Here is a 22,490-nt window from a genome sequence, read left to right on the forward strand (position 1 = left end):
TTAGAGCAATTGTTCTTTAAATGAAATTGAAATTGAAATTGAAACTTGTCCCAAAGCTGACTTGATCGGTCCAAAAGTAACAACCATTGAAACGTCAACGTGGTTTTTTTGAAAGCGTTTTTTACACTATTTGATTAATTAGGCATGCTTTACCTCGTATCGGTCATAACTTAAGGTCATTGAAGTCGTTGAGCAAACCCATTTGAATAACAAATAGAAGAGCCAATTGAATCTGAATTGGACTTGATATGAGACAAATACTGAGTCTGGATTATAGGTTATGATAAAATTAACAAAAAGTGACGTTTATTTCAGGGAATTTTGCCGATTGGGACATCTAGTCTGAGTAATTTTTCTAGAAAACATGGCACCGGGAGAATTTGCCTCAAGAGCCTCATCTTCTGCGATATGAACCACGATTGATGGCGTAGAAACACTTTTTCCCAACAACTTCACTTCTTTTTTGGGATGGAGCTCATGTCTTTGACCTAAAAATGATCAAATGTTGACAGATAGCTGCAAAGAGTTGCAAAGCAAACAGACACATCCTCGTTTGAAAAAAGAAGGACCAGATTTCTTGAACATGTAATGTCTTTTCAGCTTAAAAATGGCAATTAAAAATGGCAATTAAAAATGACAATTAAAATTGACTAAAACAGCAAATGACCCAAAAAGTGACAAACGAAATTTGCTGCATCGGCAAAGAAATGACAGCAAAATGTAAGAAATGGACATAAACTATCAATTTCATCATGCTCTTTCCACACTAGTTTCTGATCTCTATATGTCGGAAAAATAACTTGCTTTGCCGTTGAGGGTAAATTCCAGATGATTGTCAAACTATCTTTCCTTGCAGTAACAACTCTTCACTTTAACTTGTGTTCAGCCTTATTAATCACTCCAGAAAACTTAAATTCTAATTCAAAGCTTGTCGCATTAAGTAATTTCATCAGAAAAAATACATTTGCCAATACATATAATTATGAATAGTTAAATAATATATTTTCAAATGGCGCGGGATGGTGCAAAATGTGAAAAGGTTTAAGAGGGGTTAAGAAAACCAATAGGTACAAATAGCGTAATTTAGGTGTTCCATAAAATAATGGTTTGAGAGTAGTAACCGAAGTTGCTACCCCTTAAGACCTCATTGGCTTACATCTATCTAGTAAAAGATAACTTATTCACAAACCTGGACCTAATTCAGCCATCGCCGTAAGGAGGTCATAATTAACAATAGGTTTGTCTTCCTTTGGTTGTTCCCATCCGACAGGAGGGCTTGCTGGTGGGGATATTAAAAATTGCTTCTCCAATGGCGGGACGTGAAGGAAAGGATCCCCCAATGGGAATGGACAAAAGACCTAGGATTAAAACAAATGTAAAAAATCATCTAAAAAATCATGTAATCATATTTGATCAAAAGGTTTGAGGACACCGATCGTTTAGGTAGTAATTTCAAACAACGTATGAACATCAATAACATGAATACTGAACTTTTCATAACCATTCAAAAGAAAAGAGCTAAATTATATACTGAGCCCGATTTTGAAGCTTCGTTGCTTACAACCAAGCAAATATTGACAAACCAGACTCACAGAGGGTTCCAAAAATAAAGAAAATACCTGTTCTTCGCACCAAATAACAGCAAACCCAACTGTTCAGAATTCAGACATTGTACAAAAAGACAGCCTGCCTGTTGACCAAAATTCGCCATCGACCCTACATTCAAGGGCTAATCCGGTCTATCAACTCAAATTTGTTTGTAGAAAACTATCGTATAAATTTTTTAGTGGCAGCATTTGGAGGACCGAGTACAATCTTATATTTTGATAGTGCCGGGGATTGCATTTCTTTGCCCATTGACATGTACAAATACGGCAATCAATGAGAACTAGCTCAGAAATATCAAAAGAAGTCTAAGAATGGCCTTCAACCACAAACGTCCTACCGATTCAAGTTTAGAAAGTCTGTACTTCAAGGTCCTGAGATAGCTCAATGTTTCGCTATATAGTCTTTGATTAAGAGCCAAAAAGGTTATCAATTATGAAAAAGATCAAAATCGCGAATATTTTTTTTTTTTTTGGTTTTTCACAGGCTTTTCTAACCGCTGCAGGGAATGTAATCCCCAGTACCATTTAAATGAAAGGCAGCATAATTCGTCTATTTATTACCTTTCAATCTTTATATGATATTTGGTCTACCAACGAATTTGAGTTGGCAGACCAAGCAAGTCCTTATATATTGGGTTGATCTGGAATGCTATCTAAAAAAATGTCCAAGTCTGACTCGAAAGATGCAACCGGATCAACAAGGCCTAAGTATTCCCTACGAAAATTAGAGGGAAGCAAATTAAACCATGAAGGAGCCCGAGAAAGGAGAGAAGTGGACTTCATTGTTTTGACTAGCCTGGATTCTTGAGGGCTTGAAGGTGCTCTCTAAACGCACATTTAGCCTCTGCGGTCACTAGAATTGACCCTAAATCCTGGGTTGGGACAAAGCTCATGGATGCTTTTGAGGACGTACAGTACCAGATACCTTTCGTACCTTCTCAGCTTGTACACTTCAAGAAGTTGCTTGAATGACCCCAAGGCTCAAATTGTGAAAAATATTCATGATAAGAGTTGCCCACGTCCGAAGGACCACTGGGCGAGGTGTCCCTGTGGATATGTTGCACAAAATGGAATGTTCCGGTAAAGATAAGAGAAAATGAAGGGCCTGAAGATCACTGAATGAAAGTCCTTTGGAATGAATTACCGAAATTAACGGTCGGTGATCCGTGAACACTTTAAAATCAGGTCCTTCAACAAAAGTGCAAAAAATTAACGTAGCCTATTTCACAGCTAACAGCTCTCGGTTGAACGCGTTATATCCGGCCTTTGTCTTTGACAAAGCACAAGAGAAGAAGGCTAGAGGCTCCCATCGAGCATTGGATTGTTCTGTCAACACAACACTCAAATCGGAGTCTGACGCATTTTCTGTTGGCACGGCCAAATGTGAATCCGGTTCTTAGAAAGCCAACACGCTTGCCTGGAGAGTAAAACCTGGAGAGTAAAACCTGGAGAGTAAAACCTTGAGAGTCAGGGTCAGAAAAACGGACTGATGTTGTGATGTCCAAACAAAGGGTGTTGTGGATTGAAACAAGCTGCGAATGCTGGGAAATAAAGCGATGATATTAATTGAACAAGCCTGGCAAATTTTTTCAGGTGCTGGGTACTCAATTTTGGTTTCCTCGCAGCCAGGGAGAGATTTAATAACCATAGCTGATACTTTTTTTTACCAAGAAAAGAGAGTTCCCTTGCATTAAAGACACACTTTTCGTTGCTGACAATAAGTCCATACGATCCCAAGCGACAAAACACATACTTCAAATCATTTTCGTGATTACATATTGTAGAAAAGGCAACATGAATATCAATAACATAAGCGAATACTCCATCTAATCCCCCGAGTCACTTCATCATTGAATCGCTGAAATTTTTGGCCACAGTTTCTTAATTCAAAAGGCATCCTCAAATATTCAAAAAGGCCGAAAGGTGTTGTGTCCGTTTTGTATCGATCTTCTTCATCCATAGGAATTTGATTATATGCCTAGACTACCTCAATCTTCGAGAACACACGAGTTCTCGCCAACCGAGATGAGGAACTATGATTGTGAGGCATTGGATAACGATCTGGTAAGGTACGGTCATTTAAAAGAGGATAATCTCCACATTTTCTCCACGACCCGCTACTCTCTGGAACCATGTGCAGAGGAGAGGTATAATTCGACGAATGTGATTGAATGATTCACAAAGCCATAAGTTTTGTCAAACTCAGTCTTTGCAATATCCAATTTGTTTGCCAGCAACTGCCTCGGTCGCGAGAAATATGGGGGCCCTTAGTTTGAATGTACTGTAGTGACAAATGCTGTGGCTTGCAAAAGCCGTAGAAAACGAAGGCTTCAAAAGAGGCATAAAATGGCCAATAAGCAGCATAAACAGGCATAAATCACCGGATGACGCTTCGTGAATTCCAACTAAATCTCGACAATCACCAATCTCCCATGGCAGCAGAGGCGTTACAAGGGACAGTCACCAAACGTTTGTTATTAATATCCACTAACAAACAGTGGCGGCGTAGAAAGCCTGCCCCTAAAATAGGCGATGATACATCCGCTTAAGTAAATACCAATTGAAGAGAGAACACAAACCAATGTCAATATTCCTCTCCACAATGCCGTATGAAATTATTCCGGAGCCACTGGCATTAACAAGATTGATTGAACATTCCGTGGGACCAACTAACCCCGAAGATCAACATGCACTCGGAATCAAAGAAATAGATGCATCAAAATTCACAAGAAAACGGGTATTTGACCAATAATCAGTAAAGAAGATCAACTTTGAATCCACGGAAGATTTAATTGGGGTCGATAGGGTCGATCATTACTCAAAAGCCGGCGTGCTTTAGAGTAAGACCGGCCAAAAAGGTCGGTCTGGCTTAGCTCAAGTTCAAAGATGAACATTGGCCGTTGGTTATAGAAAGGTTAGCGGAGCTTGATCTCATTTCAATGCTGAAAAAGGAATCGTCCGTCGCTGTAGCCTTAGACAAAATGATTCTAGTTTTTGAGGACGTCTGTTCCACTCTAGCAATCTCTGAATGTGTTCCACAGGGCGGGGCACATTCTAAAATTCCGAAGTATAGGAAGCATTTGTTCAAAAAGAGTTGCAAACTAGCAAAAAGGCTCCAGAGCAATTTGAATCCAGTAGTTGTGGCTAGCCTTCAAAGAAAGTTGGATTTAATCCAAGGTAGAATTAAGGCCTCCATTGAGACAGATCAGTTGCACAAGGAAAGTAGAGTTGTTCAAGAGGTGAGGTCGAATCCGAAGGCTTTTTTCTCTTACGCAAACTCTAAGAGAAAGATCAAACACCCTGTAGGGCCTTTTAAGGTCGATGGGAAAGCCATAGACAATGCAGAGACTATGGCCAACATACTTGGAGATCAGTTCTTTAGTGTGATTTCAACTCCACTGAGTTTAGGAGCAACAGTCCATTGCCCTATTGATAAGTTTGTTGGGACTGGCAAGGCTTGTCAAGTTGAGCAATTAGATGATCTCGTAGTCATAGATCAGGATGCTTTAGAGGCCATCAGGGACTTGAGACTCTCGAGCTCCCCTGGCCCTGATGGTGTGACATCTCAGTTTCTGATGAGATGCTCACTGGTTCTTGCTCCTGTTTTCTCGTACTTGATGCGTTGCATCTTGGACCAAGGCAAGTTCCCCTCTTCTCTGAAGGTAGCTCATGTGTTTCCAATTTTCAAAGGGGAAGATAAGTCACTCCCCAGTAACTAAAGGCCGATTTCTCTCACTTCGAATATTGCGAAGGTGTTTGAGAAGATCATAAAGTTCAAACTTGTTGAATTTCTTGATATCCATGAAGTCCTTCCTCCTAGACAGCATGAGTTCCGAGCACATTTTAGCACGGTTACCCAACTGATTGAACATATAGAGCAGGTTATTGAGGGACTGGAGAGCCATGAATCAGTCGATGTAGTTTATCTCAACTTTGCCAAGGCCTTTGACAAGGTAGATCATGGCTTTTTAGTTAACAGGCTCCATGAGATTGGGATCCAAGGCAAGGTTCTCAATTGGCTAAGAAGTTTCATTTGTGATAGGAAACAATTAGTTAAGGTTGAGGGATCCCTTAGTGACGTACATGATGTTAAGTTGGGTGTCCCTCAGGGCTCCATTTTGGGTCCTCTCCTTTTCATTATCTTCATTGCTCCGCTTCAGAAGCTTGGTAGTAGTAATGTCAGTATCTCTTCTTATGCTGATGATTCAAAATTGGTAGTTGGTAGGAATGGTCAGGATTCCGGTTGTCTAGCAGAGATCCTAGACCAAATTTATTCCTGGGTTGCTGCGAGTAACATGGCACTGAATGGAATGAAATTTCGCTCAATGACCTTTGGGTCGACGCCATTAGCCACTCCACTATTAGATGATGAAGGTAAGGACATTGAGCAGGTCTCATCCATGAAGGATTTAGGTGTAGTCCTCCAAGATAATGGAAATTTCGATGAGGATATCCAGTTGTAAGGCTTTTCAAACATGTGGTAGGATATATCGCACATTTAAGTCCAAAGATAGTATCACGATGCTAACTCTGTACAAGTTGATTGTTCAGCCGCATCTTGAATATGCCTCTCCCATTTGGACTCCAATTAGTTCAGCAGGTTTGCAAAAGCTCAAGCAGGTCCAAAGATGTTTTTCTAGGAACATTGATGATATGAGAGAGCTCTTGTATTGGGAGAGGTTAGAAAGGTTGGGATTGTTCAGTACTCAAAGAAGGTACGAAAGGTATCTGATATTGCACGTTTTCAAAAGCATTCATGAGCTTTGTCTCAACCCAGGATTTAGGGTCAATTGTAGTGACCGTAGAAGCTTTACGTTCGTTTTTAGAGCACCTTCAAGCCCTCGAGAATCCAGGCTAGTTAAAACAATGAAGTCCAATTCTCTTCTTTCTCGGGCTCCTTAATTGTTCAATTTGCTGCCCTCAACTATGCGTAGGGCTTATGTAGGGGTTGATCCAATAGCAGGATTTAAGTCAGACTTGGATAAGTTTTTTATTAAAATTCCGGATCAACCTTATATTCAAGGATTAGCCAGATCAGCCAATTCTAATTCGTTGGTCGATCAAATAATATATATAAATTAAAGTCAAGTAAAATGAATAATCCTCTCGTCTTGAACTGCTGGGATTCCAATCCCGACAGCGGTAAGGAAGTCCGCAAAAAATAAGAAAAATAAAAAGAAAATTGAGCGTGTGGCTGAAGATGCCCGAAAAATGCGCAGTAATTTTTCTTGCCAAAGATACTCTGTTACGTATTTCGCATCGTCCAGAAGAGATCTCAAATAAGCATAATTCTCCACTATGGACATGGATTCCGGGACAACATCCAAAAAGGCACTCACGCGTTGAGACGGCTTAGGAGAAAATACCTTTAACAAATTATCCATCAAAGTTGAATAAGGATCGTCATGCCCTGTTGTGGTTCCTGCATATGCACTTGGTTCAAAATTGTCAGTCACTAATGTCGAAAAAGAAAAACTGAGTCACCAATATGGCGAATTAGCATGGCGAGTTCCCAGAGTCCAGTGAGGTGGCATGCTGTTTAGCTCAAGACAGCTTGGAAAGCCACCACAGTCCTGATGCAAGCCTTCAACACCCCAATTAGGATCATGTAAGGGCCAACTGCTGGCATTTGCTACACAAGCAATATGTTCATTTTGGTCTCATTTCTCAACTTGTGCACGTCCACACGGCAGGAAGCAATGGCTACCTTAAAGGGTGACAATATCTCTAAGGATGCTGATTACCAAAAAGGGTGCTGATCGCCCAAAGAGTGCTTATGGCTGGAAGGGTGCTAATCTCCCTAAGGACGCTGATTGCCCAAAGGTGCTGATCCCAAAAGGTGTTGATCCCCCAAGGGATGCTGGTTGCCCAAAGAGTGCTGGTTGCCCAAAGAGTGCTGGTTGCCCAAAGGGTATAATCCCCAAAAGGGTACGATACCCCAAAGGGTATGAACCCCAAAGGATATGATCCCCAAAAGGGTACGATCCCCCAAAGGATATGATCCCCCAAAGGGTACGATTCCCCAAAGGGTATGATCCCCCAAAGGGTATGATCCCCCAAAGGGTATGATCCCCCAAAGGGTGCTGATCCCCAAAGGGTGCTGATGCTTAAGTGGTGCTGATGCCCAAGTGGCGAGGATTCCCAAGGGGTCCTAATTCAGGAGGTGCTTTGTTGGCAAATGTAACAAGTTGGGTTTGTAGAAGTGGATTTTTTTCTTCAGTTAGCAGTCTATTGAACATGAATGAGTCTGAGTTTGGGAAGGTCTGAAAGTGATGGCGGGAAACAGACATGTAATACAATTCAAATACATTGTCTCTCCAACTCCAATAGATATCATTTAATAAAATCACATGGTGAAATAAACAGTTCGTTTTTTTTCTTCAGCTTTGTCTTGGTGATGAGAATTCGGGTTCTTCTGGTATAGGCTCCAGCATCGAACCTCTTGAGGTATATTCCTCCACTCCAACATTTGGGAATTTGGCGGACAGAAACTGTAGTCTGCCATCTGTTTGAAGATTGACTGGGATTCCGTAGTTTGCAAACACACGTTTGACCAATAACCCAACCTCTCTTGAATTTGGCGTCCTGACAAAAACGTCCAAAGGGCTAGGAAGCATCGACTACCATATTCAAATAAATCGACACTCACAGACTCTAAGGGGCGTTTTGCAGGTGGATCGGACTTCATTGTCTCTTGGCCCAATGAAGGTTGGTATAATTGGCAGAGGTCACATATTTCCACAAGTCACAATCGTTCCCCATTCCAGGCCAAAAGAAAAGAGCAAGGGCATGGTTGAAAGTGCAGGTCACGCCTGATTCGGAAGCTACAAAAGGCGGAGCACTTCTCTACGCGCCAAGGCGAGAACAACTGTCCTCTGGCAATCAACCAGGACCAATTCATCCTCAACCGTGAGTCTGTCTCACTGGACGATGCAAGTGACTCCTGGACATTGAAGCGTCCAGACGGGCATCTTCCAGTGCCAAATAGGTTGGATCCTCTTGGCCGGTCGTCTTGAGGTCAAGTGCAGGAGCAGCATCCACATTGCTCATCTGAATGGAACTGACAATCATGCCGCGCACATGTACCGTCTGGTCCAATGTCCTCATTATTCCCACTTCCTTCATCCCCTCTCACGGGATCTTTGACGGGGAATGCATCAATGCATCTGCAATTCCATGGGTTTTGCCTTTGAACTATTCCAACATAAGCAAGTACTGATCCCATTTCTCCTTCAGACATTGAAGGGAAGGGTTCTCAACAGCATCAAGTGAGAATCCATTCATTATAGGGATCAAAGGCATGTGGTTGGTAACCACCACAAATTTCTAGGCCGCAAGAAGTACAAACAACATTGGTGGATGGTCCAAACAATGGCCAACAGCTCCAACTCACAAACAGCATATCTGGACTCCGTGTTGGGTACAAAGGGGAACGACATTGCACCATCTTTCAACACCGTTCTGCTCCATATCCGTGGTCTTGCATAAGAGCAAATCCAAGATCTTGTAAACTTGACACATTGGTCAACATTTTAATTGGAATACGGAATGTTTGATCAGCTTTTTGTAGTCAACGACTAATCTGACTCCGTCACCACCAACAAAGGTGCATCCCATGGTGATGGTTCATTATTGCCATCCTCAATGATTTTCATTGTATTCATGCGGTCCAATTCGGCTTTCGTCTCATCTCGAAAAGCATACGGGGATGGCTCTTGCCGTCGTGCAAACAAACAGTTTATATCTTCCATGTCTTTAAGTTGAATTTCTATGGGAGGTTCTTTCATTGCCTTAAATTCGTTCATGAGGGAATCTCTGGTTGCCTCCACCTCCTTTGGAGCTGGCACAGATGGAAGAACGGTCGAACTGACCACTTTGACCACATCCCGTACATAGCGGCGTCGTTTTCAGAACAAGAGAATAAACGAGGAATCATCCTCAGAAGGATCATGGCGGACCAGCTCAAAAGTGCAACATTTGTGTCCTGACTCATATAAGCAGTAATGGAGGTGTGGTAATGCAACTATGTCAATTCAAGCTCAACCAATCCATCACAAATGAATCCAGCACCATGGCAACCTCAATCACTGCCCTTGTAGAGGACTCCATGATCTCAGAGACACAACGGGAAAATACAGTCCGTGGCTCCAGTATCTGGTATCTACAGTCTTAAAACCTAACTCCTGACAAAGCAAGAGCACTGACAATCGCGGTTGAGGAGGCGTTTTACGCTTGGACACTCCTCACCGACACACCTTCTATCCAAGACACATTGTTTGGAACTGGCCTTCTTTGCCACATGCATAATACAATTGATCGTTGGCAGGACAACCATGATCTACGTGCTTGTTAAAACCACCTCTATTGGACGGCTTGAACCCAGTAGCAGGATTTCCACGACTATCGGATTTTACTATCACGTTGTTTGACTTGTTTCCTCATATTGCACGTCGAAATTTGCAACCGATATTGACAACCGATCTACCCTGGAGGGCAACCAGATTGGCACCTTGACTTCGGACCGACTTGTATTGTCCATACACAAAAGTTCGCTCTGCAAATCTTGGCTATTCACAGCCAAGATTAGGCGAGAAGTAGAAACTTCTGCCCAACTAAGACAAACATAAACATGTCGCTCGCAAAAATTCTCCCCTTGCTTCTGCTGCAGCGCGTTGAAAGCATGTCTTCTCCTGACAATATTCAAAGACTTGGCCAGATTTTGTTAAACTTACTCAACACTTCCACAATCGGTTCCTCCTCGGTCACATCCAAGTACTGCGAGATCATTTGGATTATACCAACATCCATGCAGCCTCGCAACAGCACACTGTTCCCTCAATGAGAATTACTAATTTCATTACAGAAATGGGGCCACTTTTTGTCACTAGTAGCACAGAGTTACCAAAGCCGTATTTCTCGTGCAGCCGCGGCCATGATTTTCGAGGATGATTGACCTGGTCCGACGTGTTCGTTTTTTCTCACCTGACTCTGGTCGAGGAGAAGAGGGTTGTGCCCAAACAACTCAAATTTCCCTGCATAGCAATACTTATTATCACTCCTTTATGGTCTCATGTTTGTTCCTTCAGCATTTTAATCACTTATGTCTATTCCAGACTAGATGCCCGACCAGTTTATGCATTGAAAAAGAACTTTGTCTTTTACTCATAATAAACATTCATTATAAACGAAAATGAGGGGTTGCGCATTATCTTTCTGAAACTTAAGGAGCATACTTATTAGATCGGGCCTGTTAAAAAAATGGCGGATTGTAAAAAAAATGCTCGTAATTATCTTAGTTTGGTCACGCTCAATTTTGAGCTGGATGGTTACGCCCAATTCACCAAGAACCCATCGCAGAAAATTGGAGCAGGTTCCAACTCAAATATGTGGTAATTTTGTCGACAATATGCCATGTGAAAACCGTAACGGCAATATGTATCGAAACAAGCCGTTAGCAAAAATGACTTTGCAGTCGCTAGGAACACAATTTTTCGAAAATATTATCGGACAAGAGCATTAAATAACCAAAATACAATTATCCGATAGTAATGAAGAATAAATAAGTGAAATTGCGGACTACTTGAAAATGTAACGGCAAATATTGGCGGAGGAGCAAATTCCTACATGAAAAAAAATGATACTCTCTCCAATTAGCGAATCCTAAACCATCCGAGTCCAAGCTTCTTTACAGTATTTGAATTCCAGCATAAGTTGCTGCTTTAACGGTTTAAATGGACGAAGCTGCGGTCAGCTCGAGGGTGACAATAATTAATGTTAGCTGTGACAACGAAGTGAGAATATCTCTCAATTGGGACACTCATCATCAGATGACTGGCCGAGCGAGAAAGCCGTCATCTGACTTCGTAACAAACAAAAAAGATAAAAGGATGATTCTGTAACTCGATCTTTTACGCCTAGATTTGGCTCTTTCATTTTGTTAACGTATTACATACAGTTACCTTTGGGTTTATGTAATTATGAGGTTATTAAATAAGCTAAACCTTGCTCTCTGAGTCGCAAAAAGCCACTTCTCTTTAGAGATTCATTAAATGCATCTGGTACTGTATGTATATGTGAGAAAAGTAAAGGCAAAGAATAATCTTACTTGGAGGAAATAGCAATTGATAACTTTTCCACAAATAACGAGATTATGTGATCTTTCTTTAGCGTTGGAAGCTGCTTTGGCTGAAGATAGATCGATCCTAACGCGTCCGAAGCTTTTTAAATAATGAAATATGACATCATCATCATACTCCGTGAACAACTTTTCGAACATTTCCTACAAAGAGAAGAAAAAAAAAAGTATTATTTCAATGAAAAAGGGTGTTATGAAGTATCTGTCGTCGAGAAGCAAACAAATATTAGCAAATCAGAAAACAGCCTGCATCTGATCTAAAGAAGAAAATAGTCAGAATACTTGATCTATGTCTCATAAAAGGAGCATAGCATACTAATGACTCCCTTCCAACACTAACTGTAGGTTCAAATGTGCAATTGTACTTTATAAAATCGGTGAACTCCAACCCAGCAAAGTTACTAAGTTGCATTGAAAGATACTTGATTTGCTCTCCGTTCACTCTCGTCACAAACGACACCTCAATTGCAAATCTTGCGGTCGGACAACTGATCCTTCCTATGCTTTAATTTACACGTTATGTTGGAAAGACTCCGATTGCATTGATCGTATGTTTGACAATAGTATTCAGGGCTTTTTAGGTGGTCGTCAAATCTAGATCCACTCTGTTTATGCGATCAAGCAGCGAGGCTCACGTCATTTTATTGTGTTGATATCATGATATTCAAGGGCTAGTGTTATACTCATCGCGCATTGCTCTCTGCTCTTTTTCCCCATTAGTTTAAAATCTAAAATTCTCCAAGCAAAACCAGTAAGCTAAACTGAAGCCATTTCATCCCAGGCCCTGTTTAGTGAACCCAATAGTCACACTTTTTTCAATCTTTAAAAAAGCAATATAGACTTGCCCACCAGATGGAGGCGTCAGTCGGTTCACCTTAGCAACGGGGTTGTCAAAAATCTCCGAGTCCACATTGGTGATGATCAAAGACTTGGAGGCCTTCTCATCGGGATTGACGATGTGCAATCGCGAATCCGTCCACCCAGAGAGCGAGTGGTCTCGCATCAAGTTCTCATCCGTGGTATTGGTGGACGCAGTGGAGCCCATGCCATCCTCTTCCTCGCCGCCACTTCTCGCCCTACCCGGATGATCCTCGTGAGGCTGAACAAAGTTGTCCTCGTCTTCCAATGATTCCACCGAGTCCTGGTCCATGGAGTGCACGGGACCTTGAACGGGTTTCCGGCGCATCGCAAGGCTCAAGCCCACTGTCACTCACACGCCTCTTCGTCGCTTTCGTAGAGATCAGAATCCAATGCCAAAACCCGAACCCAATCCGTGCAAAGACGACAAGTTACTTACATATGAGGTAATGTCTCCTGTGTGTCCCCACAAAAGGGAGCCTCGATCTATGTAGAGTCTGTCCAGTCTCGGTGACAGCTAGTGCTTCCCTTGGGTGAAAGGCCAATAACGCACATACCTGGCCATGTCTTCATATACGGATTCACGGACATCTATCTAAAAGAATGCACTCACATTGGATGGGAAGATTTGGAATCTTTCGAACCGTTCAGGTCATCCCAAATAGCTATTCATTCGATACATCGTCACGGTTGGTTGGAAGCTCTGGCCCAATAAATGGATTTGACCAAATCTACGAGAGGCGATTGAAGTTATAAACTAAAGACTAAAAAGTCTATAAATTTCGAAGGATCAGCTCATATTAGGTCAGATAAATAAGCATTGGACAATACAACTTTTGAACGAATCTTTTTTTACCGGAGAATTTCTTGTTTTATAGATATATTATGAAAAGGGACTGAGAGTTGCTCCGACTTAGATTTGCCCAATTTTGGGAGGAAGACCGTTCAATGAATGAAAATCTAGAATAAGGTAGAAAATTTGAAACTTGAAATAAGTAAATGCAGTCATTCTTATTCGAGTGGTTCATGCTCGATAATTGGCCGCCTGCAAATGCAATTTGAAAACTTTGAGAACGGGATTACTGCATGTAGGCTCGCATCATGCAAAAGCTTCCTTCGATCGACAATCGGTCTGCAATTCAATGTTGGGGTTTGCGTTTTGGTTTTATCCTAATTTTTTTGTAGGCCATCACTTTAACCTGTCTGAAACAGTCTCTTTTGAGACCCTCAATCATATCATCAATCATGTACATCTTGGGAACAACTCTTGCTTTTTTAATCATAACTTGAAGACCAAGATCTTACCAGATTTCAAGGAAGCTTCAGTACCAAAGGGAAACATCTGCCGTGGACAAAATGTTATGGCGCGAATGAGCGCGAGGGCAAAGAGTTTGGAAACACTGATCAATTGTATTTTGGAGAAAGGAGGGCAGTGCTGCCAATCTGTAAACGTGAAATGAGCCAAAATCCAGGATCGTTTCTTATGAGGTGGAATAAACGTTCAATTCGCATCCAGAATCTGACAAGTACGTGTTTAGAAATACAATGATAGAATGGCTAGCTATCAAAAATAAATATTGCGCCATATCCAGGCTAAAACTGTTTTTCCTTTGATCCTCATCGAAAATTTTGACTGCATGTTTCAAAAACTCTTTCAATGGTTTATTGCATCAAATTTTCATTTTGAAAATAGAAAATTATTCACAAAATAATCCTACCGAATGATTTCGGCGAAAAAAAAAAATCACGGATTAGGCATGGATCATGGCATGGATGCTTAGTTTGCTCTTAAGGCACGTGACTTCTTAACAGGGTTGCCATGCTGTCAGTGCCCCGTTTCAATGATCAAGGATGCTTTGCCAGATCAATTGAACTTCATCACGACGATTCGAACAAATGTTTGTTAGGTATTGGCATGATTTCCCAAACATCATCAATCTTCTACTGAAAATTGCATTATTGACGCATCGTTTATTTTGTCTTTGTTATTAAATGCATTACGTGCCCCAGATATCCCCGTGATCCCCGAGCTTAACAGAATCACACATCCGAATAATTTTCAATTAACGGCAACAAAGATGATGTGATAATAGACTTTCTATTGCATATCAAATTGCACTTCTACCACGCTAACATGGAACATTTTGCCAATAGTATTTCTTTTACAACAGCCTGTGAAGGAAAAATCGCATATGATATTATCGTCTACCACAGTTTTTGTATTTCTTTCTTCATATGTCATTAATTCAATAGCTGGCTTGCCGAATGAAACGCGTTAAACTTGTTCTCCTAGTATATTCTTATCGAGCACTACCGGGACAAAGCTTTGTACCAGGACAAGGCGCTTTAGAGGTTAACAAGTTGTAGTGCCACATAGTGGTTCAAATACCCTTTAAATTTTTGACAAAGAAACCAGACACATTTTGACATTTTTAACACGCAAAAACTTAAAGGTATATTTAGTTTTCTTGTTTGTGGAATTCTAAGCCACATAAACAACTTACATGTCTCAAAACATAAAAAAAAAACTAAAAACAAATATAGAGATCTGTTAAAATACAACTGTGGCATTTTGGAGCTAAAAACGATGAAAAATGGATCTTGAAGTCCCATTTAACTAAGTAGCAGTTTACTAGATGGCATCATAATCTTCAAGTAAGAGCTATCTAAATGAGCTCCCAATTTTCATTAATTAAGTTTTTGAAAATTATATTCTTTTACATTCTCTTTGGGCATGTATGTTGTCTATGTGGCTAGAGTACCCTTATTTACTCCTTATTTGGTGGAAAATCTCAAAATGTGTTTGGGTATTTTACCGGAAAATTGATAGAGATTTGACCATCCTGACCAAATAGGCATTCCCATCTAATTTGCTCAAACGGAACATATGAAGATAATGAGGGCTTCGTTCTCTCGTTGCAAATGAGGATCATGAAGGACTCTACCTACTAGCTAAAGATTTGAAAGTCAAGAAATCTCTAGCATGAAGAATAACCTACGTATAAACAAAAGAATTTACTTTCAGCATATTGCAGCTTAATTTAAAAAAAAGTTCATATATTATTTTCCTTTTGGGATTATCCGCTCCGTTGATTTAATTTAGCTTTTAATACGCCTTGGTAAAGGCCGGGTCTGACCGCCAAAGTACATAAGCAGAAAAAAGGCACTGGCACACATTTAAGACAGGCAGCCCCTTTGTCGCCCCCCTGATGCTAACTTTTTCAAGTAGTAGAGTCTAAATGTTTGGCGTTTTTTGCCAATTGCACCTCTGTTGTTCCTTGTCTAGGCCCTCTCTTATCTATTTTACGCACTGCGTGTTTTAATGACACTTCTAACGCTTTTTACTTGCAACCACAAAATCAGCAAGTTATCAAAAATCAACCACCAGAGAACTTCAAACCAAAGAAGAAAAATGATTGAGTGCATTGCTTTTCAAATTGTTTATGAACATGCAATGACTTCAAAAAAGGGCAATGAATCGTCATCTGTATTTCAGGTAAATTGTAATTAATTAGATGTTGATTGTTAGAGAACACCAAACTTATAATGAAGTAGACGGCGCTACCTGTATTTACTCTTGAATCACATAACAATCTTGCAATAAACTAAACAAATGTATTATATGAGCCCATTTTAAGTGGCCTTATTACATTTAGACATACCGTTTATAGACACTAGTGCTTCCTACACTGTTGCGGCCCCCAAAACCATTGCTTTTTCGTTTAAATTTGAGTTGGGTTATTGTTGCCCGAGTGTGATGTCGTAAATACTTCCCCGTTTGATTGATATATATGGTTGTGAGAGCAAGCAGTTATCGGGATGCGTCTAAGAAGGTTATGAACTGCTCATAACTACAAATTGCATGTTAAAACATAATCGTCGCTGACACCTTAATTCTCTCAAACCCATAACACCATTTCAGGATTGGATGAGAGTAGGAGGTTCAACATATTTCCAATATATTTTCCTCCGATATAGGTTGGTATGCATACAAGCTGACTCGGGAATCAATTAACGAGAGCACCCAAGAAAATGATATCATCAAGAGATCCTCTCCCTTGCAAAGTGTTCCACTCAATATGAGCGTGGTTGAAATCTCCGAAGAGAAGTCAGTAAGGACACATGTATGTATAGTTACCAATTTGAACAACTGTCAGCAAAAGTAAAGAAAAAGTTCCAGATACTGTGACAGGACAACTTGGAATAAGTATTAGGAATTTCACACTCATTTTGAGATGATTTTAATGTTTCATATTAAATATTCTTGTATCAGTCATGCTTTTAGCATTGCTAGAAATTTTGGTCATGATTTCATATAGTTATAGGTCATTATGGCTAGACACCGGAGTGTGTCAATTGTGTTGTTTGAATTTGTTGGCGCCAGGTAGCACAGGTACGCAAGTCCTGCTTCAAGTCCTGGGCCCGCATGAGCCATGAGCAAATTTTACTACTGACTAGATGGTAGAGAAACAGGCATGGGGTGCGCTCTGGAGAGTTGGTACTACCTAGGGGCGTAGTCGTTTGTTTTTGAATCCCGCTCTGTGATTCTTGGTCACAAAGAAATAAAGCTGTGACTTGAAATTCGTGAGAAAATGTTACTACCTTGAAAATGTTTTACTTTCATTTGAAGAACGTTTTAAGTGTGTTGTTGCTCGCGGATTTGGCTAGGTGGAGCGGAGATGCACAAACCACGGACAACGAAGGTGTTTCAAAAGAGGAACTTGACCCTCTACAACTGGATTCATCGACATTGTGGCCAAGGAGAGATCCTTTCGATGAAATTCAAAGCAAAATCAACTCTGTGAATGAAGACAATTGCGCCATCAAACATGTGGGGGATCTCAAATTGCCGGCTGATTCTGTCAGCCATTTGCCCGATATTAAGGAGATTAATATCAATCCCGTGTTTCCAAATCGAACGGCATTACTCCATTTACACAACATGGCTCTCAGCAGAAGCTTCTTCTTCTCATATATACTCCAATCCAGGTTTGGATGATTCACTTGTTCTTTTGATTTCGGAAGGGCCAAGCTAAGTTCAACTGATTAAAACTTGCACGTCGACTCAGTGGGTAGAAACATGGGTCTGCTACAAACGTGATGTATTTTGAATGATACCCCAGGCCACATCATTAAAATTTCTTACTCAGGCATAAATGTGAATGCTGTTTGAATATTGACGAAACGAATGAGTTAAACGCACCCATACCAATTTCTAGGTTCAACCGTCCGGCAATTAATGACACTTACGATCCTGGCATGATGTACTACTTTTTGTCCACCGTGGCCGATGTTTCAGCCAATCCAAAAATCAATGCTTCCGCGGTATACTTCAGCCCAAATATGTCCTACACACCCTCATATCGGGGATTTTTTAATCTAACTATGCCCCTTTTTGCTCCAAGAACATTCAGGTATGTTTATTGTTGAACAAGATCACAATGGCACATTTTATGCTTCAATCACATTTTGTAGAGCCGATGATTACAACGATCCAATACATTTGGAAAGGATCTCAACCCTGAACATGTTCATAACCAAGGACCTTGGTGCGATTTCAAATGGTAAGGATGAAAGCTTATACTTTTAAAAGAATACGTAATACTGGGTGACCAGACATTATATAAAGGGTACCTATTTGGTTTAGCATTGATGGATTAAGTCCGATAGCAAAGATAATTCACACTCAAATGATACTTAAACAAACAACCAAAGAAGAAATGTTGTGTGTATCGCTCAACATGGCCTCTTTAGCAACCGCCACAACCTCCGAACTACGGCGATCAGAATTAGCACAAGAGAACAGTGGGCTATGTTAGACGGACTCGTTAAGACGGCCGGCCATTCATTGGCCCCACTTCAGCGATGAATGGTGGTTTCATGAAACTTGCTCCTGACCGATGGCTAGGGTTAAGATATTTAAGCGGAATGGTTTGATTGGAATTTTTAATTGATTAGATTTCAAATGATGATCGTTATTTTGTTGCCGCACAATATTATTCGTTCCTCATCTATAGGAAATGATGGCCTAAACTACACCAGTAATTTCTACCGGATAAATGATTGGTATAAAAAGTGGCTTCCCGACAACGCACATATCTTGCAATTGCACGATACGAAGACGGTTTATGATGTTCGGATTCGATACTTCAACAACACCAACGCTACTTTTTCATTTCACGGTCCAAGAGGTAAAAATATTTTTGATTTTATTCGAAATAACCGCAAAAGAGCGATAAAACTTTCTGAAAGATGATCCCAAAGTTATTGCATGTGTCTTCTTCCAGGGGCCGATGAAAGTCCTGGACCGGTCAAGTGGACCAGACCTTATTTTGATTGCGGTCGCAGTAACGAGTGGAAATTTGCTGCCGTGGTCCCAATTGTCGATATATATCCACGACACACTCGATTTCGTCATATAGAGTATCCTTCTTACACTGCTGTTTCTGTTATGGAATTGAATTTTGACCGGATAGATATCAATCAAGTAAGAGACCACCACAAAATCCGGGCACATTTAATTGACCAACCATATGACATACCTGAGAATTCAAGCAGTCCAGATTAATTGCATGCAATTTGTTTCTAGTGTCCAAAAGGTCGAGGTAATGATGGACCAAATCGATTTGCAAACACCGCCAAATGTAAGCAGAGGACAACAGAATGCGAGCCTTTGCATGGCTATGGTTTTCGAAGGGGTGGATATCAATGCCGATGTCGGCCATCACACAGACTGCCGAACGTGGTACGAAGGCCTTTTTTGGGCGAGATTGTAGAACGTGCTACAGAAACACAATACAAAAACGGATTTGATTGTTCCCCAATTGGGTTCATTCAGAGGCTACCGCAACAATGGTAATTGTACATACCATCATACACTCTTTTCTTTTAGATAAGATGCTACTTATTTCAAAAAACTTTTGACTTGAATTCATTTTTCAGGGAAAAATCTGTGCCGTGGCTCCGTACACAATACTTGGAAAAGTATTTTGAATATCAAAACTATTCTGAGGAAGTTGCTAGCTCGTTGAACGTATTTCATCGTCCCTTGGGAAAACCAAATGTTGACGAAATCTTAAAGTTCATCTGGCAAGTCAATCCGGAAAACTGTAGGGACCGGACTCACGAAGAGCTTCATCTAAAGGGAGATATTTCTTGGGGAGCAGAGATTCAGTTCAAAAACGAAGCCTTGATGGCAGTTCGAACTGCCAATTTCATCTCTTCTTTCCTACAAGTCGTTGATCCCAAAGAAGTATTTCCCGGTACACGTGTCGTCGACGAACCCTTAAACGAAGATCAAATGATAGGTAAGGAATATATTCGCTCGGTTTTAAAAGCACTGATCATGACAAAGATTTTGAATCGTCTTCCAGGCGAAGCCCTAGCTATGGTAATGGGAAATACGCGTGTATGGTCAGCTGGAATATTTTGGGATCAAAACCAATTCCCCAACCGAACTTACTTTGCTCCGTACGCCTATAAAACGCAACTGAACACCAGGAAATATTTTGTGGAGGATCTTGCAAGATTGAACAAAACTAATGAAGTCTATGTCAACCAAGATTGGTACAAGGTTTTAAAGGCCCGATGGTCTAACTACTACGACAATTTGGAAAAGTTTTGGTTGAAGATGTTCTTCCGTTCTCAAGACCGTGGTGATGATATCTATCTCAGAAGATATGAGCACTTTCCCGAGTATTATAGGTGAGCTCTACGAACTAAATGGCATCTTTTGGTGTGCTAATTTGCCTTTTTAAAGGGCTGCAAATCTGGATCAAGGGCATTGGACAGCTCCTTATTTCGATTGTGATGGACTTGTTCCCATGTGGAAAATTACTTATGCTTCCCCATTTTTTGGTTGGGACTCTCTTCGAAACCGCATTGAATTCAAGTAAGCAATAAAGAGTTTCATATTAATTAAGTAAAAGTTTTGTAAGAAGGGCTTTGATAATGACTTGAATTTGTTTTAGAGGGTCGGTGGCCGTTTCCATGGACATCAGAATGCTTGATATTGATCAATGCCCAGACAAGTATCACGTGCCAAATCATTTTAAGGACACTCATAAATGCGACGAGAAATCCTCATATGTAAGGAACTGTGGGCTAGCCCATTCTTATTCTGTTTAATTTGACGTAAATTTGACCCCTACCCATTTTAGTGCGTTCCAATCTTGGGTCGTGGGTTTGAAACTGGTGGGTACAAATGCGAGTGTCGCCAAGGATACGAATATCCTTTCGAGGATCCAATTACATATTATGATGGGCAGTTAATGGAAGCTGAATTTGTTAAAATGGTTCAAGACCGGGAAACCAAGTAAGTAGCCAAACCATCTTAAAAGTACAATCTTTCAATAAGAGAAGCCAACTTTACATTCCGTATGATAGAAAAGCACATCCGCTTGCAAATCTAAAATTAGCAAGACTTTCATTAAAACTGTCACATTGTGCCTCAAAGGTCACTTTCTGACCCCGATATTTTCTTAAAAACGATTTTAAGGAAAGATCCACAATATTTGGCAAAATTATCAAGCAATCCACACTCTACCTGGTGAATAACCCAGTTAAATCGAACAAAATATTATTGCTGGATGTCAATAAATAACCATAGATATAGATATTTTGTTTTGATCCCCAGAGCACGACTCTGACAATGCCTTCCAACAATAATTTCTACAATATTTCTTCATTCTAGATTCGATATGTTGAAGTGCCGATTGGCCTCAGCCCAAAGCATTGTTTCTCAAGTAACAATCATATTTGTTGCCTTTACGGTTTTACTATGCTACAGTTAGTGAAATCAACACAGAAAAGAAAATCCGTCTCAGTAGTTTTAATTTATATTCTCAGCTTAAAACTTCGTCAAACAAAAAATGGAACATCTGTTCACACCAAGGCTTTTTGACCTGATGTATTATTGTTAATGGCACTCTCATTGCCAAACTAAGTGTTTCAATCAATCATGGTCCTCTAGTAGTAATGATAGTATAAAGGCCTAGAATATTTAGAACTAATCGTTATTAATCAATAGGTTGTGGGGGGGGGGCTTCACCCATTCGAACTGTTCGAATTAAATACGTGTGCTTGTTTGCTTTGTTTCAATATCAGCGAGGAAAGAATTTGGTGGCGCACGGCTAAAGCAAAATGAACCTAGATCCCTTAATATTTCAATCATTCATTTGTTTTTTCATGGTCAATTTTTCACCATGGAAGCCAACGTTTCTTTGGTTTCCGCTGGCTCTTTTCAAGAAACAGTCTTCATATTAGAGCTGTGTATCTGATCCGAACCCGAGCAGATTCGGATTGGCGGAATGAATGGAAAATTCGGAAAGAGTTGTGATTCGATTGAGGCCGAACACAATCCGAAATTTCAGGATAAACTAAATGCATGCAAGTTTGTTTTGAAAACGGTTTCTTTCAGAATTCTCTAGTGGAGTCAACGAACGTTAAAAGTACCAGGAGTAAATCGAACTACTATCTTAAGAGTAATCTTGACAATTGTGTGGCATCCAACACAAATCAAGAACCTTAAAATTTCAGAAACAAAGAAAGAAAGATTAGAGGACTTACATTAATAAAGTCATAACTAGGGAAAATTAAATACCAATGCCTCATGCTTACTGTATTAAGCAATCAACATGTATTCCACCATTCTTACAAAAGGATAATATTTCATAGTTCCACATTTGAAACATGTAATAAAATGATAAGCAGAGACTCCGAAAACATTTAAGTTTAAGAGGAGAAATATTTAGATAATGTTGAATCCCAACCCCAAAAGGCAAAATATTACAGAAAAGTATCGAAGAATAGGCTAAAAATATTTATTAAAATTTCAAAATATTTGTCATGAACGACGTCCAAAATCATCGCTTTTGGATTAAATAGCAAAG

The 22,490-nt window shown here is 40.3% G+C and overlaps 2 protein-coding genes and 1 long non-coding RNA gene across 3 annotated transcripts; 2 read left to right on the forward strand and 1 right to left on the reverse strand.

Annotated features, from left to right (window-relative positions):
• Positions 1-284: 284 nt before the first annotated feature.
• Positions 285-13,212, reverse strand: LOC131880906 (calcipressin-2-like). The gene is made up of 5 exons (XM_059227639.1): positions 13,040-13,212; positions 12,617-12,970; positions 11,713-11,886; positions 1,190-1,358; positions 285-488 (listed from the first exon to the last, which is right to left on the reverse strand). The coding sequence occupies exons 2-5, from the start codon at positions 12,926-12,928 to the stop codon at positions 307-309; spliced, it is 837 nt and encodes a 278-aa protein (XP_059083622.1). The 5' UTR covers positions 12,929-12,970; positions 13,040-13,212; the 3' UTR covers positions 285-306.
• LOC131880907 (uncharacterized) lies at positions 8,188-10,619 on the forward strand. Its single transcript, XR_009373306.1, has 2 exons — positions 8,188-8,315; positions 8,375-10,619. It is a non-coding gene; the product is annotated as an uncharacterized LOC131880907 (long non-coding RNA).
• Positions 13,213-17,038: 3,826 nt separating the features above from the next.
• Positions 17,039-21,415, forward strand: LOC131880929 (uncharacterized). The gene is made up of 12 exons (XM_059227662.1): positions 17,039-17,589; positions 17,820-18,014; positions 18,076-18,164; positions 18,618-18,791; positions 18,888-19,087; positions 19,190-19,455; positions 19,543-19,907; positions 19,974-20,304; positions 20,360-20,491; positions 20,571-20,688; positions 20,760-20,914; positions 21,293-21,415. The coding sequence occupies exons 1-12, from the start codon at positions 17,210-17,212 to the stop codon at positions 21,390-21,392; spliced, it is 2,505 nt and encodes an 834-aa protein (XP_059083645.1). The 5' UTR covers positions 17,039-17,209; the 3' UTR covers positions 21,393-21,415.
• The last annotated feature ends 1,075 nt before the right edge of the window (positions 21,416-22,490 follow it).

The sequence above is a fragment of the Tigriopus californicus genome, chromosome 5 (assembly GCF_007210705.1).
Source record: "Tigriopus californicus strain San Diego chromosome 5, Tcal_SD_v2.1, whole genome shotgun sequence".
NCBI lineage: Eukaryota > Metazoa > Arthropoda > Copepoda > Harpacticoida > Harpacticidae > Tigriopus > Tigriopus californicus.

Excerpts from the sequence above, each read along its gene's own strand:
- LOC131880929 (XM_059227662.1), top strand. The coding sequence starts at position 17,210 with ATGTTTTACTTTCATTTGAAGAACGTTTTAAGTGTGTTGTTGCTCGCG. Across the intron at positions 17,590-17,819 it reads TCATATATACTCCAATCCAG|GTTCAACCGTCCGGCAATTA; the intron begins GTTTGGATGATT and ends ACCAATTTCTAG. Across the intron at positions 18,015-18,075 it reads TTTGCTCCAAGAACATTCAG|AGCCGATGATTACAACGATC; the intron begins GTATGTTTATTG and ends CACATTTTGTAG.
- LOC131880906 (XM_059227639.1), bottom strand. The coding sequence starts at position 12,928 with ATGCGCCGGAAACCCGTTCAAGGTCCCGTGCACTCCATGGACCAGGAC. Across the intron at positions 1,359-11,712 it reads TCAATTGCTATTTCCTCCAA|GTCTTTTGTCCATTCCCATT; the intron begins GTAAGATTATTC and ends TTTTAATCCTAG. Across the intron at positions 489-1,189 it reads GATGGCTGAATTAGGTCCAG|GTCAAAGACATGAGCTCCAT; the intron begins GTTTGTGAATAA and ends GATCATTTTTAG.